The 15,228-nt window shown below is 44.5% G+C and overlaps 1 protein-coding gene across 3 annotated transcripts in view; it reads left to right on the forward strand.

The window, feature by feature from the left end:
* GC (GC vitamin D binding protein) overlaps positions 1–15,228 on the forward strand; it is a 50,489-nt gene that overhangs the window by 12,832 nt on the left and 22,429 nt on the right. For all 3 annotated transcript variants that reach the window (XM_032223709.1, XM_032223708.1, XM_032223710.1), the window contains exons 2-3: positions 11,416–11,485; positions 14,546–14,678. In XM_032223709.1, coding sequence (XP_032079600.1) covers positions 11,416–11,485; positions 14,546–14,678 — 203 coding nt within the window. The remainder of the gene's footprint in view (positions 1–11,415; positions 11,486–14,545; positions 14,679–15,228) is intronic.

Raw genomic sequence — 15,228 nt, forward strand, 5'->3', positions numbered from 1 at the left:
GCATCCTTTCCCATGTGTTTTCCTGCTATTTGCTTCGTTTTGTTTATTTATATATCATGTGTTCCTTCCTAGCCATGAAGCCAATTGTCTATTTGCTAGTCTTTGAGGTCCAAGATTAGAGACACTGTAATACCCACGTTTCCCCGAAAATAAGACCAGATCTTAGATTAATCTTTGCTCCAAAAGACACATTAGGTCTTATTTTCCAATTACCATATTTTTTCGGAGTATAAGACGCACCTTTCCCACCCACCCCCCAAAAAAGAGGGTGAAAATCTGGGTGCATCTTATACACCGAATACAGCATTTTTGGCCTCCTGAAACCCGCCGCCTTTGCAAAAATAGATGTGCAGAAGGTTTGGGAGGCTTGCAAAGTGCTCCTGGGGGCTGGGGAGGGCAAAAACAAGCAACAAAAGGGCTGTTTTTTTGCTCGTTCCCCCCCCCCAGCCCGCAGGAGCACTTTTCAGGCCTCTCAAATTCTCTGATGCCCTGTTTTTTCACAAAAATGAGTTGTGTAGAGGATTTGGAGGTCCTGCAGAATGCAAAAACTTTTTTTTTATTTACCTCTTCAAAATCTTGGTGCGTCTTATGCTCCGGTGCGTCTTATATTCTGAAAAATACGGTAGGTCTTATTTTCAGGGAAATACAGTACTAAATGTCTCCTCTAAATGTCTAGCTGACGATCTTAACTGGGGTTTATTTTGGGGGGTAGGGCTTATATTACAAGCATCCTGAAAAATCATGCTAGGATTTATTTTCCAATTGGGTCTTATTTTCGGGAAAACACAGGTAGCTAAATTTTCTACTTCCATTTTCCTTCTCTATTGTTCTACCAAGAAATGTCCCATCTATTGTACAGCCTGGTCCCTGAAAGCAGAAGAATTGCGGGTGCCATATGTGAAAAGGTTGTGTAGATTGGTCCCAAAGTCAGCCTTTCTACAAGACCGAGTCCTGATTTCAAAACACTTGGTTTCTATTTGATCAGATGTTGAGACTCTGGAAAGAATTAAAGGGAAAGAAACAAAGACAGCTAGGATGTCAGCATTCCAAATATCACCCAGAATTCAAGGCATAGCTTTCATCAAAGTTCCAATTTAATAAGAGAGACATGTTGGCACATCTGTGGAAAACCCGAATCTGAAAGCTTCCTGGGTTTTCCACCCAGCTGAAAGTTCAAAACCTTGCCCTCACACCCACAAGTCCATCACAGGGTCCAATCTTCCTCTGCCACGCTGGCATTTCCACCCATCTAGTTCTGGTCAGGTGCAGAGGTGTGGAGACAAAAGATGACCTTGGGCTTCTAGAAAGGAATGTTTTTTATTTTGGCAACAACACATTCTGCTCCTTACTATTCCCCCTCCCAATTCCCCACTAATGAAACAGCATAGTAAAGAAAGAGAGAGTGTGTGTAGCAGGCCAAAGATCCTAAAAGGAATATGACTGCAGGCCGGACGTAGGAGACTGGAGGTTAAAATGTATGAAGAACGGTTGCAGGAATTGGGTTTGGCTGGTCGAGTGAAAAAAAGGACTAGGGGAGATATGATAGCTGTTCTGACCCCCCCTCCGTCCGGTAATTAACACCGACACAGGCTTACTGATAGCCACGCTTTATTCACAGCAATTACTCACAGGCAAAACATTGGCAGCAACCCAGACTCCCACAGGCAAGAGATACAAAACAAACAAGAGCTTCTCCAGCTTGTTTGAACGGTTGTGTCCTGCAAAAGGTCTCCTCCCAAAGTCTCTTCTTATATACTCTCTTGGGAGGAGCCAAGCCACAACCACCTGGGCTTGATTATCTTGTATGTGTCTGTCTCTGTAACTGCTGCCTCTGTTTCTCTGCCCTTCTCTGCCTGGTGTCAGGGACAAACTCCCTTTGATCTTCACCACTGCTCCAGTGCCTGACGTCAGGGACAAACTCCCTTTGATCTTCACCACTGCTCCAGTGCCTGACGTCAGGGACAAACTCCCTTTGATCTTCACCACTGCTCCATGCCTCAGGCGCCTCCTGGTGGCCAACCAGCCTTTCTGGTCCCTGCTTGGAGTCTGAACCCTGCCCAGGGTCCTCCACACCTTCCAGAGCCGACTCATAGGGCCCCTCGCTATCGGAGTCCATCGGCAGCTCCAATGGCTCCTGCTGGGCCACAACAGATAGCCGTCTTCCGATATCTGAGGGGCTGGCCCAAAGAAGAGGGAGTCAAGCTATTCTCCAAAGCACCTGAAGGCAAGACCAGAAGCAATGGATGGAAACTAATCAAGGAGAGAAGCAACCTGGAATTGAGGAGAAACTTCCTAACAGTGAGGACAATTAACCGGTGGAACAGCTTGCCACCAGAAATTGCGGATGTTTCATCACTTTTAAGAGGCTTTTAAGAAGATACTGGAACATCCATTTATTTAAAATGGTATAGGGACTCCTGCTTGAGCAGGAGGTTTGACTAGAAGACCTCCAAGGCCCCCTCCAACTCTGATGATGATCTGAATCATCGCTACAATTACTGGAAGTCCTCAACATACAACCATTCATTTAGCAACCGTTTGAAATTGTAACGGCACTAAAGAAGTGATTTACGACCACTCCAGGAGCGCAATGATTTGCTTAATAACTGCTTAATGGCTTAATAAAAAATAGTCATACATTTGGACGTGACTCACTTAACGACCCTCTTGTTTAGCAATGGAAATTCTGATCTCAATTTTGGCCATAAATTGAGGATTTACCTGTACGAACATTTGTCTCAGTTCCGAGATCCAATCGGAGCGCTACTAAATCAAATCTCTGGAACAAAGCTTCACTCATTTGAAACAGCCTATGGATATTCACTGTGAGGTTGTGTACAGATAGTCCTCGACTTACAACCATAATTGAGCCCAACATTTCTGTTGCTAAGTGAGACATTTGTTAAGTGAGTTTTGCCCCATTTTACAACCTTATTTGCCATATTTGTTAAGTGAATCACTGCAGTTGTTAAGTTAGTAACACGGTCATTAAGTGGACCTGGCTTCCCCATTGATTTTGCTCATCAGAAGGTCGCAAAAGGGGACACTGCAACCGTCAGAAATACGAGCCAGTTGCCAAATGCCCGAATTTCGATCACATGCAGCGGTCTTAAGTGTGGGGAAACGGACATAAGCCACTTTTTTCAGTGATGTTGTAACTTTGAATCGTCACTAAACAAACTGCCGTAAGTTGATGTATGAATTTTATGTATTTTACGTATGAATATATAAGTCTGTGTGAGACTTGGAAGTACAAATGTAATACATTTTTTTAACTGGTTTAGACTTCGTTCTGTCCCGACTTATTTGGAAATCAAAGAGGGGGGGATTTCTGTGTAAACATCGGCAACTTTGAGACTGAATTCCCACATTCCGTTATGGGATAGGAGGGTTTGTTTGGCCTGGTTGAGCGAGATATTGAAGTCAGGTATTTTCATTTGCTCATTCAGCAGAGGTTAAGCAAGCAGCCGAAGCTAGCAATAAGTTCTGGTTTTGAAAAAGAGGTTTAGGAAGCTAGAAAACTGCTTGTGTAAGCAGGCCCAGCTGCTTTGGAAACTGATTTTCCTACGCTGTTCCAGAGGTCTTCACGGGTGCCGGAAAAACAGCATGAAAATGGGCAAAAACGGGCAAAAAACACACCGTTTTTCCGCCATTTTCAGGCCGTTTTTCAGGCTGTTTCCAGGCCGGGTTTTTTTGGATCATTTTTGGGGCTTGGTGGGCGTGGCTTGGTGGGCGTGGCAGGGGAAGGATACTGCAAAATCCCCATTCCCTCCCCATCCCGCTAACCTGCTTTCCAGCTCCGTTCTCCTGTTCAGGGCAACAAAAAAAGATCAGCAGGGAGGCAGCAGGGGCGTGGCCAGCCTATTTGCCGGTTCTCCGAACTACTCAAAATTCCCGCTATCGTTCTGTCATAACTGGCTGAATCCCACCTCCGGTTGAAACACTGTTTCCCCCAAAATTATGTCCTATGGCAGTCAATATAAAGATCACGGCTAGGTTTTCTGTGCTAATTTCTAATTGGTGATGATGATTTAGCTCAGCCAACTTGCTGTCCAACTTAATTGACCCCAATTTGTTGAATTAGCCATTCATTAACAAGTCTTTTTAACACACACTGCAGAAACATGCATCACAACATTTTCTCTGGAGCTTTATTAATTGAGCGGGATTTCTTTCGCATAATTCAATCTAGAAGTGAAAAGCTTAAAAAAAATCAAATGACAATGATCAACACAAGTCTGCCCCCTTCAGGGTGTTGCAAGAATAACACACTTTCCCTTCCATTTTTTGCTCAATACAAGGTTATCCAATGTCCAGCTTGTGGATAGGAATCTCCATATAAATGCATTCAGGTCGGTCAAGGAATAAGTTGCTAAAACAGAGAATTATTCTGGACGTTTGACATCTCCTGTAAATATCAATGTTCGCTTGCCAACCATCTGATGTTGTGTGTTCCACAAAAGGAAAATTGCTGTGCGGTGTGAGTAGATGGTTTTCTATAAATTACACCAATACTTCTGGTGTGCAGAGAAGAGCAACAAAGATGATTAGGGGACTGGAGGCTAAAACATATGAGGAACGGTTGCAGGAACTGGACATGGCTAGTTTAATGAAAAGAAGGACTAGGGAAGACATGATAGCAGTCTTCCAATATCTCGGGGGCCGCCACAAAGAAGAGGTAGTCAAGCTAATCTCCAAAGCACCTGAGGGCAGGACAAGAAGCAATGGGTGGAAACTAATCAAGGAGAGAAGCAACTTAGAACTAAGGTGAAATTTCCTGACAGGGAGAACAATTAATCAGTGGAACAATTTTTCATCAAGATGAAGAGCGAGAGGAGGAATTCTGGGAGTTGAAGTCCACAAGTCTTAAAGCTGTCAAGTTTGAACACCCCTGGGGTTTTTTCCTAAAGGGTTAGGGGTGCGAAGGTCTTGTAACTTGACAGCTTTAAGACTTGCGCACTTCAATCCCAGAGTTCCTGAGCCAACATTTTGGTTGCTAATCAAGAGCGTTGTTAAGTGAGTTTCACCACATTTTACAAGTTGGCCACGCCCACCCAGTCACATGGCTGCCAAGCCACTCCCACTCGGTCACATGGCCAGCAAGCCACCCCCACCCGGTCACATGACCGGCAAGCCACCCCCACAAAGCAGGCCGCACCTACAGAAGAGGTTCTAATTTTTTTTTAAAAAACCCACCACTGAGCATCGCCCTCTAGAGTCAGGAACGACTAGCACAGATGTGTGAAGGGAACCAACACTGCTCTGTGGCTTTTAGTGAGAGACTGGCTACTAATTGAATTTGCAAACCATTTTACATGTTCTTGTCTACTTAGATAATACTATAAATTAGATCCATTATGAACAATGCCTTTACAATAATAATAATAATAATAATAATAATAATAATAATAATAATAATAATAATTTGCCTGAAAAAGTCACAGAAAATCACAGAAAATCAGATGGTCAAGATCTTGTGGGATTTCCGTATACAAACCGACAAAATACTGGCGCATAATACACCAGACATCACACTGGTTGAGAAAAATAAGGTCACAATCATAGACATCGCAATACCAGGTGATAGCAGGGTCGCCGAGAAGGAACATGAAAAAATCGCAAGATACCAGGACTATCGAAATTCAACGACTATGGCACAAACCAGCAGTGGTAATTCCAGTGGTAATTGGCACACTGGGTGCTATTCCAAAAGCACTGGAATTACATTTAAAACAGTTAAAAATTGACAAAATCACCATCAGTCAAATGCAAAAAGCCGCACTGCTTGGATCTCCACGCATATTACGAAAATATGTTACGACGTCCTAGGCCCCTGGGTGGGGCCCGACTAGTAACCAATGCCAAATCCGGCGAAACAACTGGCCGCTGTGATACAATTGTACAATAATAATAATAACATAGACCTTGTTTTGTTCTTGCAACTATCAAAATACTTTTAAGTTTATTCCTTCCTTCCTGAAAAGGATCCAGCTGGCTTTCTATTCTTTTTTTTTTCTCAGTTTGTGATTTGCTCTGCCTCTCTGTTTGCAAACACAAGCAGTGCACTTTCAGATGAGTTACGGTGGCCACTGTATCCTTTAATGCCTCCTGGTTCTTTGAATTTTTGTTTTTGCTGTGTTTAACGAGCCTTCTCTTTGTTGCTCTATTCCCTCAAGGAGCAAAGCTTCCTTCTTAGCCATTTTATTTTCAATTTCCGAAAAGAGTGTCAGCACCTGAATTGAGCTGGCATTTAATCATTTGTGACAGTTGAACAGTTTCCATCCTCTCTAGGTTGCCTTTTCCTGTTCTTTATTTTTCAGCTTTGTTCTACCTTCAGGTATGTTGTCACTAACTTGTTATTGTAAAATGCCCAGAGAGCTTTGGCTTTTTTTTTCAGTAAATACATAAATAAAACTCAGGGTGGTTTTTTTTTTATTTACTTCAAAGCTGAAACCTTATAAAACCCTTACTTGGAAACACAGTTCTATTGAAAGAATCTTATTTTCTTTTTTTTTCCTGCTGTTTTTTTTAATGAAAATTTTTAAAAAACAAACTTTTACAAATATTTACTTCCCTCCCCCCCCACGCTCCCCCCAACCCCCCCCCAGACTTCCCAGACCTAATACAAGGTATAATTCTTTAACAAAAACATTCTAAAATAAGCTTAAAAAGAAAAAAAGTTAATAACATCTTTCACTTGAGCTTTAGCTCCTCCTTGCTAGGCTAACTCTAAACCAGTGTTTCTCAACCTTGGCGACTTTAAGTCCTGTGGACTTAAAGCTGGCTGGGGAATTCTGGGAGTTGAAGTCCACAGGACTTAAAGTCGCCAAGGTTGAGAAACACTGCTCTAAACAATTTATATCATTCCTGGTTTCTTTAGTCATAAGCTATCTGAAATATCTTAGTCCCGTATTTATTTTGAGTATAATCAATCCATCTTTTCCACTCCAGTTTATATCTCTCATCTGAGTGATCCTTGAGATATGCCGATATTTTAGCCATCTCTGCTAAGTTTGTTACTTTCAATGTCCATTCTTGAATAGTAGGCAAATCTTCCTTCTTCCAGTATTGCGCCACCAACTAGCTGCCGTTATTAAATGCAAGATCAAGTTAATCTCTACAACTGTACAATCAGTAATTATACCTAACAAAAATAACTGAAAGAATCTTATTTTCCTCAAGACATTCTGGTATATTTACTTCCCTTCCCTACCACTTTGGAAATGTGCGCGCGGGCTCAGCCTTCCGTGCATGTGCTTCTGGCGAAAAAAGGGCCTAAATGGGATGCCGTAGAGCCGGGGTGGATGGGCAGGGCCACCGTCGATTTCCGCTACCCGTTCAGGCGAACCAGTCTGAACCGGCTGAATCCATTTGAAGCTCACTCTGTCTCGGAGTGAGTCAACGTTGGTGTATTCTTTCCGTTTTTCAAAACGCAGAAGCAAACTTAGAACAGAGCGAAAAAAGAGAGAACCAGGTAGGCGTTTGTGCCACCAAACCTTTGGAAGACATATCTAGGTCCAAGGTCCAAGCCGGGAGAAAGGCACCGGAGGCGAAATGGAGGCTGATGGGCAAGAGGGTGAATTTATTGATGAAGCAGAACCACCAAGCAGGCGTGATTCTGGGCAGCTGACCAAATGGAGTTGAGAATGAGGGGGGTTTCTACCTTTTCTTGGGCTTTGAACTTGAGCTTCCTGTTCCTGTGCAAGAACATGTATTCTATTGGCTGTTGTCAGGACACACACACCCCCCCGGTGCCATGTACAAATCCTAAGAGTTTGTCTGAGCTAGGTTTGGTTCAAGTTTAGGCTGATGCAATGAAGGGGCTTGTTGGGCAATTCCTGTTGTGGCTAACGCTATCTTTGTTAGGAGGAGGAGGAGAGGAGGAGGAGGAGGAGGAGGAGGAGGAGGAGGAGGAGGAGGAGGAGGAGGAGGAGGAGGACGACTAGGACTCTGGGCTCCTTGGTGTTCTCTGAGCTTGGTTGTTTTCATGCAGATGTTTTATTACCCAAACTAAGTATCATCAGTTATAGAAGGGAGAGAGATTTGCAGGAGGAGGAGGAGGAGGAGGAGGAGGAGGAGGAGGAGGAGGAGGAGGAGGAGAATGACGACAATGACAACTAGGACTTTGGGGTCTTTGGTGCTCTCTGAGCTTGGTTATTTTCTTGCAGATGTTTCATTTCCCAAACTAGGTAACGTCATAGAAGGGAGAAGGATTTGCGGGAAGGAAGAGGTGGAAAACTTGCTTCTAATCACTGCAGTGATTCACTTAACAACTGTGGCAAGAAAGATTGTAAAAGAGTGCAAAACTCACTTAAGTCATTGAGTCCACCAGAACTGGCCAGCTTGTGAACATGTTTCATCAGCATAATTCCTAGGGATCCCCAATGGTCCATTCAGTTGTCTACCCCAGCCACTGTGCCTCTGTGTGTTGCTCTGCCGTTTGGCAGAAGAGGGATCTTTTTTCTTTCAAATTTTCCTTTTTTTCATAGTTACCGACTTTGTGTCGCGTCAGGTCCATGCAGGAGAAATAGCCGTAGTCTTTGTTTCATCTGGCATTGTTCTGATTCCCCAGGTGGATCTTGAAAATGAAAAAAAAAATGAGTCACCGTGATGGCGAACCTATGGCACGCATGCCCAAATTTGCACACGAAGAAGCCATGTCACCAAGCACATGTGCCCTTGCCTGTTTGTCTTCTGGGTTTCTGGCATGAATGGGTTTATTTATAGGCCGCCCTTTTCCCTGAGGGGACTCAGGGCGGCTAACAACTCATAGGAAGGGGGATACAGACAATAACATATAACATTACATATAATTAAAAAGTAAACAACATTCATCCAACATTCGGGAGGGGGCAGATCAATCTCTACCCCCAGGCCTGGCAGGATAGCCAGTTCTTGAGGGCTGCGCGGAAGGTCTGAAGGGTGGTGAGGGTACGGATCCCCACGGGGAGCTCGTTCCAGAGGGTCGGAGCTACCATTGAAAAGGCTCTCCTCCGCGTAGTGGCCAGCCGGCACTGGCTGGCAGATGGCACTCGGAGGAGGCCTAATCTATGAGATCTAATCGGTCTCGAAGAGGTAATCGGCAGGAGGCGGTCTCCCAAGTACGCAGATCCACTACCATGGAGGGCTTTATAGGTGGTAAGAAGCACCTTGAAGCGCACACGGAGATCAACAGGTAGCCAGTGCAGCTCGCGGAGGATAGGTGTTATGTGGGTGAACCGAGGTGCACCCACGATCACTCGCGCGGCCGCATTCTGGACTAGCTGAAGTCGCCGGATGCTCTTCAAGGGCAGCCCATGTAGAGCACGCATGCATGCGCGTGCGATGATCAGCTGTCCTTCGAGCGCGTAGTAGGGCGCCTGCACATGCGCGCTGATCAGCTGATCGTTGGAGCAGTCATGCACACTAAAACCCAGAAATTTGGCTTTCCCGGAGTGCAATCCCTTTGCACGCGCAGCAGTGCTGTAAACCGCGTACCGGCCAGCTAATCATCAAACACGCATGTGCTCTAGAATGGGAAAGTTCGGCTTTTCTGGGGCGCGGCCCCGACGAGCGTCTGCACACATGCGCGCATGCGATGACCATCACTGCTTTGAGGGGATGTTTAGAATTTCAGGCTTTCTCCATATTTTTTATTTTTTTTAATAAATCAGGGAAGACATCAAAAAGCTAATGGGGAGTGTTAGATAAGCTCCACGTTGGGAGAGCGAGTACGTTCAGCGAAGCGTTGTGAGAGTTGTGTTGGAGAACACACAAACCAGCATACAGAGACACTGCAGTTTAAATAGGCTTTTACTTTCGTGGAAATAGAGGTATCAGAGTCCATCAAAACAGTCCAAGTCATACACGGATAAGACAGTCAGTCATCAACGTCTTTCAGTTAAGGGATAATCCTAACAACATAGTCCAGTAATCATATCATCAGTCCGGTATACTAAGTTTGCTAACAGTTGCAAAAATTTACAATAGCTCACGGCACTTCCAAATCAGCCCAGCATCTAGCAAACAGTCTTAAGGAATAGCAATAGCAGTAGACTTAGCAGTAGACTTATATACCGCTTCATAGGGCTTTCAGCCCTCTCTAAGCGGTTTACAGAGAGTCAGCATATTGCCCCCAACAATCTGGGTCCTCATTTTACCCACCTCGGAAGGATGGAAGGCTGAGTCAACCCTGAGCCGGTGAGATTTGAACCGCTGAACTGCTGATCTAGCAGTAGCCTGCAGTGCTGCATTTAACCACTGCGCCACTGCGCCACCTTAGGACCAATATGTCCTAAGTAGCTGGAGAGAAGAGAGAAGGAGGCTTTTTATTCAAAATGCTCTTTTAATCGGCGATTATCAAACCGCATTGAAGGGCCTTTAAGTACACAGAAGTCATCGTTTTAAATGGATGTTCTCCATTTAAGCCAAGATTTATGGCCTCTAAAGGAGGAACTATCTCGAGTCGGAGCTAAACGGATATAAATGAAGCTTTGAGAGATCGGCTGGGCGATTGGGGAAGGTTTTTCAACTCGGTTTCTATCAACTAAGCTGTCGGAAGAGGAACAATCAACGTAGTTTTTATAGGTTTAAAAATGGATATATATATATTTTGTTTTGGTGCGCTTGATTTATTACAAACAGGATGAATGTTCAAAAAGGCCGGGTTTCATAACTGAAGCCTGTGCTTTTCTACTTGTGATCAAAGTGATCAGGAGTGAAATCAACTTACCTTCGCTACCTGTTCGTAAATGTGAGCCGCACGTGCCACCTCTGTGTATGCGCAGGACCTTCTGTGCATGCGCAGGGAGTCAAAAACGGGATGTGATGACGTCCGGGCGGGTGGGTGGAGCCCCCCACCGCCACCACAACCGGTTCACCAGCTGAATTGCACCACTGAAAGTGATAATATAATTTGTTATGGCAAAAAGTGGCTATTCCTTACATCCTTGCTGAGTGCAAGAAGCAAGTTTTCCTTCTCCTGCTCCTCCTCTTCCTCCTTCTTTCTTCTTCTTCTTCTTCATCTTCATCTTCTTTGTCTTCTTCTTCTTTTCCTCCTTCTCCTTCTCCTCCTCCTCCTCCTCCTCCTTAATCTCCACTTCTTTCTTCCAACCACTGATAAAATCGATTCCATGTTTGATAGTATTCTGTATCTTCTTTCTGTTTGATTTTCAATGCCAATCTATCCATTTCTGCACAATCTACCATCTTCTTAATTATCTCTTCATCTCGCAGTGTTTCTTCATTTTTCCAACATTGTGCGAATCTAATCCTTGCTGCTATTACATCTAATATTAAATACATACTTATCTAATTTTTTCTGATATAAAACGCAGTTGAGATTTAAAATCTACATGTTTCCCTATCATCATTTATAACCACCTGTGCATCTTTTTGGTTACATTTCTAACAGAGTTTCATCTTTTGTTTTGACAGGCAAGGATTACTTCAAAGAAAAAGTCTGCAATGAATACAACGCATTGGGGGAAATGAATTTTCGCTCCATGTATGTATTTTGAAACTGCATTTATTTTTTGGAGTTCAGAATATCGGCGTATAGCATATTTTTCGGAGTATAAGACACACCGGAGTATAAGACGCACCAAGATTTTGAAGAGGCAATTTTTTTAAAAAAGTTTTTACACTCTGCAGACTTCCCAAAAAAGGGCATGAATAGTCTTTAGAAGGCTTATAAGAGCCGAGGTGGCGCAGTGGTTAGGGTGCAGTACTGCAGGCCACTTTAGCTGACTGTTATCTGCAGTTCAGCAGTTTTAATCTCACTGGCTCAGGGTTGACTCAGCCTTCCATCCTTCTGAGGTGGGTGAAATGAGGACCCAGATTGTGGGGGGGGGGATATGCTGACTCTGTAAACCGCTTAGAGAGGGCTGAAAGCCCTATGAAGCAGTATATAAGTCTAACTGCTATTGCTATTGCTCCGGGGAGGGGGGAGGCAAAGATGAGCAAAAAGCGGCCTGTTTTTTTGTAAAAATGGGCCCAGTTTTTGACCCCCCAAAAAGGGCATGCATAGCCTTTAGGAGGTAGAGTAATCCGGGGGGCTGGGAGGGCAAAATTGTGCACAAAACAGCCCATTTTTCACTGATTTCTGCCCTCCCCAGCCCCCAGGAGCACTCTGAAAGCCTCCTAAAGGCTCTGCACGGCCATTGTGATGAAGGGGGAAGGACTTTGGGAGACAAAATGCTGTATTCAGTGTATAAGATGCACTCAGTTTTTCAGCCTCTTTTTTGAGGGAAAAAGGTGAGTCTTATACGCCGAAAAATACGGTACTTTACTTACTGTGCATAGAAACCAGGAGCGCCCCAAAGGATAGCATCAAAGTATAGATAGTCCTTACAGCCACAATTGAGCCCCAAATTTCCGTGGCTAAGCGAGACAGTTGTTGAGTGGATTTTTGCTCCGTTTTACAACCTGCCTTGCCACACTTGTTAAGTGAATCACTGTGGTTGTTAAATGAGTAACACGGTTGTTAAGTGAATCTAGTTTCCCCCCCCCTTGGTCTGACTTTGCTTGACAGAAGGTCGCAAAAGGGGATCATGTGACCCTGGGACACTGTCGTAAATATGAATCAGTTGCCAAGCATCTGAACTTTGATCCTGTGACCAGGGGCATTCAACGGTTGTAAGTGTGTAAATGGTTATAAGTTCACGTTTTTTTCAGCACCGTTGTAACTACGAATGGTCACTAAATGAACTGTTGTAAGTCGAGGATTATCTGTATCAGCCAGAAATAGGAAATACAGGTAGTTCTTGACTTACGACTAACTTACCAACTGTTCCAAGTTACAACAGATTCTCGCAAAGCTAGTCATGACCTGATTTTGAAGTTACAACACACAAACACACAAACACACAACACACACACACACACACACACATATCATGGTCATATGATCACATTTGGGGCACTTGGCACCCGGACTCACCTTAATGGCTATTTTGCAGTCACATGGCCATAATTTTTGATCAGGTTGTTTTATCAAATTTACTTCTTATTTCAAGCAAATAAATAAATAAATAAATACCCATTGCATAAAATAAATTCACAACGTTCCCTTAACAATTGCCACAAAAAAAATGCTGTAAAATGGGGTCCAGTCCCATAAGTCAGGGTGCCAAAAAAACACCCCCAACTCAATAAAACTCCAAGGCTTGTGTTTCCTCAAAGTTCCACTTCATTAGAGGTGTCGTGTTGGCACATCTGGGAAAACCCGAATCTGAAAACTTCCAGGTTTTCCCAGCCAGTTGAAACGTCAAGTTCCTGCCCTCACACCCATAACCAGTCCATCACATGGCTCAATCTTCCGTTGCCACAAAGACCGATTCCTCCCATCCCGATCCGGCCAGGTGCAGAGATAAAGATGACCTTGGCTTTCTAAGAAGAATGTTGTTATGGCTACCTTTCACCCAACCTCTCCCGTTTTCCCACAATAGAAAATGAATAGTAGAAAATGTGGCAGGCCTGAAGCCCAAAAGAAAAGACGGCTTGCAGGCATGACACGGCCCACTTCACAACTGCAACGATTTACAATCATAATTCCAGGCTCCATTAGAGTCATAAAGTTGGGGGTTTGCCTGCATAGCTACAGGACAAATGGTATGTGCGACATTCTAGACCAGGGGTGTCAAACTCAAGGCCCATGGGCTGAATTCAGCCCACAGGGTGCTTAGATCTGGCCTGCGGAGCTGGCCTGGAAGCAGCAAATGACTGGCCCATGGTGCTTCTGCCAGTGAGAATGAAAACATGTGCGCTCCCCACAAGCTCCCTGTTTTCGCTGGCAGAGGGCTACCAAAACAAACAAGGTGTTTAGCACTACTCAGGTGACCCTGAGTACAGAGATAAACATCCAAGTGCTTCCAGGACCCTCTAAAAGGATGCAAAGGACCAGCTGTCTGCAAGGAGTATCAATCCTTCCATCCCCCACCATCCAGTCAGAGCTGAAGAAGCTTCTTGGATGAGAAGCGAAACGGCTTCAAAGAAAAACCAGAAAGTCCACTTGCCTCCGGAAGAAAGCACCTTTAGGACAACCCTGACCTGGATGGCTGAGAATTTCCATAAGCACCTGGAGTTGATCTATGCTGATCTGAGTGCTGGTTGCCGGCGGAGAGATGCTGGAATCTTTTTGTTCTCTTTTGGGTTGGTTGATTGCCTCTTTTGCATTGTCTGTAAACGTGGTTAATGTCTATGTGTCTGTCGATGGCCGATTTGTCAGAGGGCCAGGCTTCTTCGGCAAACTCTATCCCTTTTTAATATGCATCTGCTCTGGAAGAAAAACCCTCCACGGCAGCCGAGCTCTTAGCTCCACAACGCCAACAAGCAGACCTTTAAAACCAGGTGTCAATGTCGGATTCGGCTTTTCCCAAGGTCTTGTCTTCCCAGTCACCGTCTCTTCGGGACGGTTTAGGTCCTGCCGGACCGTCCAGGGGCAAAAGTGTCATCGGCAGATTCGGACAGTCGAAGCCGCACAATGTAGCGTTGCGACGTTGGCTCCTCCTCTCCCTCCTTTAAAACCAGGCGTCAATTCACTTTTCTTTCAACTTGGCTTTTGCAGATCAATCGTCATAAACAGCAGGAAGTATTCCAATGCCACCTTTGAACAAATCATCAGCCTCGTCAACGAAATGGTCGACTTGGGCAAAAAATGTTGTGCGGACGGAGCTGATCCAGACTGCTACGAAAACGAGGTAAAGTTCTGCATCCATCCAGGCAGATCCAGTCTTCCTCAGACCGGAAACGATTGGGTACCAATAGAAAAAAAAATATTTAGAATAGATGAAGGGGGGCGTGGGGTTTGTGTTCCGGCAGACAATACTGCCGGTTCGCTCGTGGGTGTGCTGCGTGCGCAAGTGCACTTCGTATGCACAGCGCAGTAAAAATTGTTCTGTGCATGCGCAGAAGTGAAAAAACAAGATGGTAGCGCCTACAGAGCCGCCCAGAGAACTGGTTCGGGGGTGTAGCAGGCCTGGGTTGCTGCCGGTTCCAGTGACCCAGTTCGCCGAACAGCTATCGGTTCGGTCAAATCGGTCCAAACTGGTAGGAACCCACCACTGGAATAGAGTAGAGTAGAATAGGAATAGGAATAGGAATAGGAATAGGAATAGGAATAGGAATAGGAATAGGAATAGGAATAGGAATAGGAATAGGAATAGGAATAGAATAGAATAGAATAGAATAGAATAGAATAGAATAGAATAGAAATAGGAATAGAGTAGACTAGGAGTAGGAGTCGGAGTC

The sequence above is a fragment of the Thamnophis elegans genome, chromosome 9 (genome assembly GCF_009769535.1).
Source record: "Thamnophis elegans isolate rThaEle1 chromosome 9, rThaEle1.pri, whole genome shotgun sequence".
NCBI classification, from domain to species: domain Eukaryota; kingdom Metazoa; phylum Chordata; class Lepidosauria; order Squamata; family Colubridae; genus Thamnophis; species Thamnophis elegans.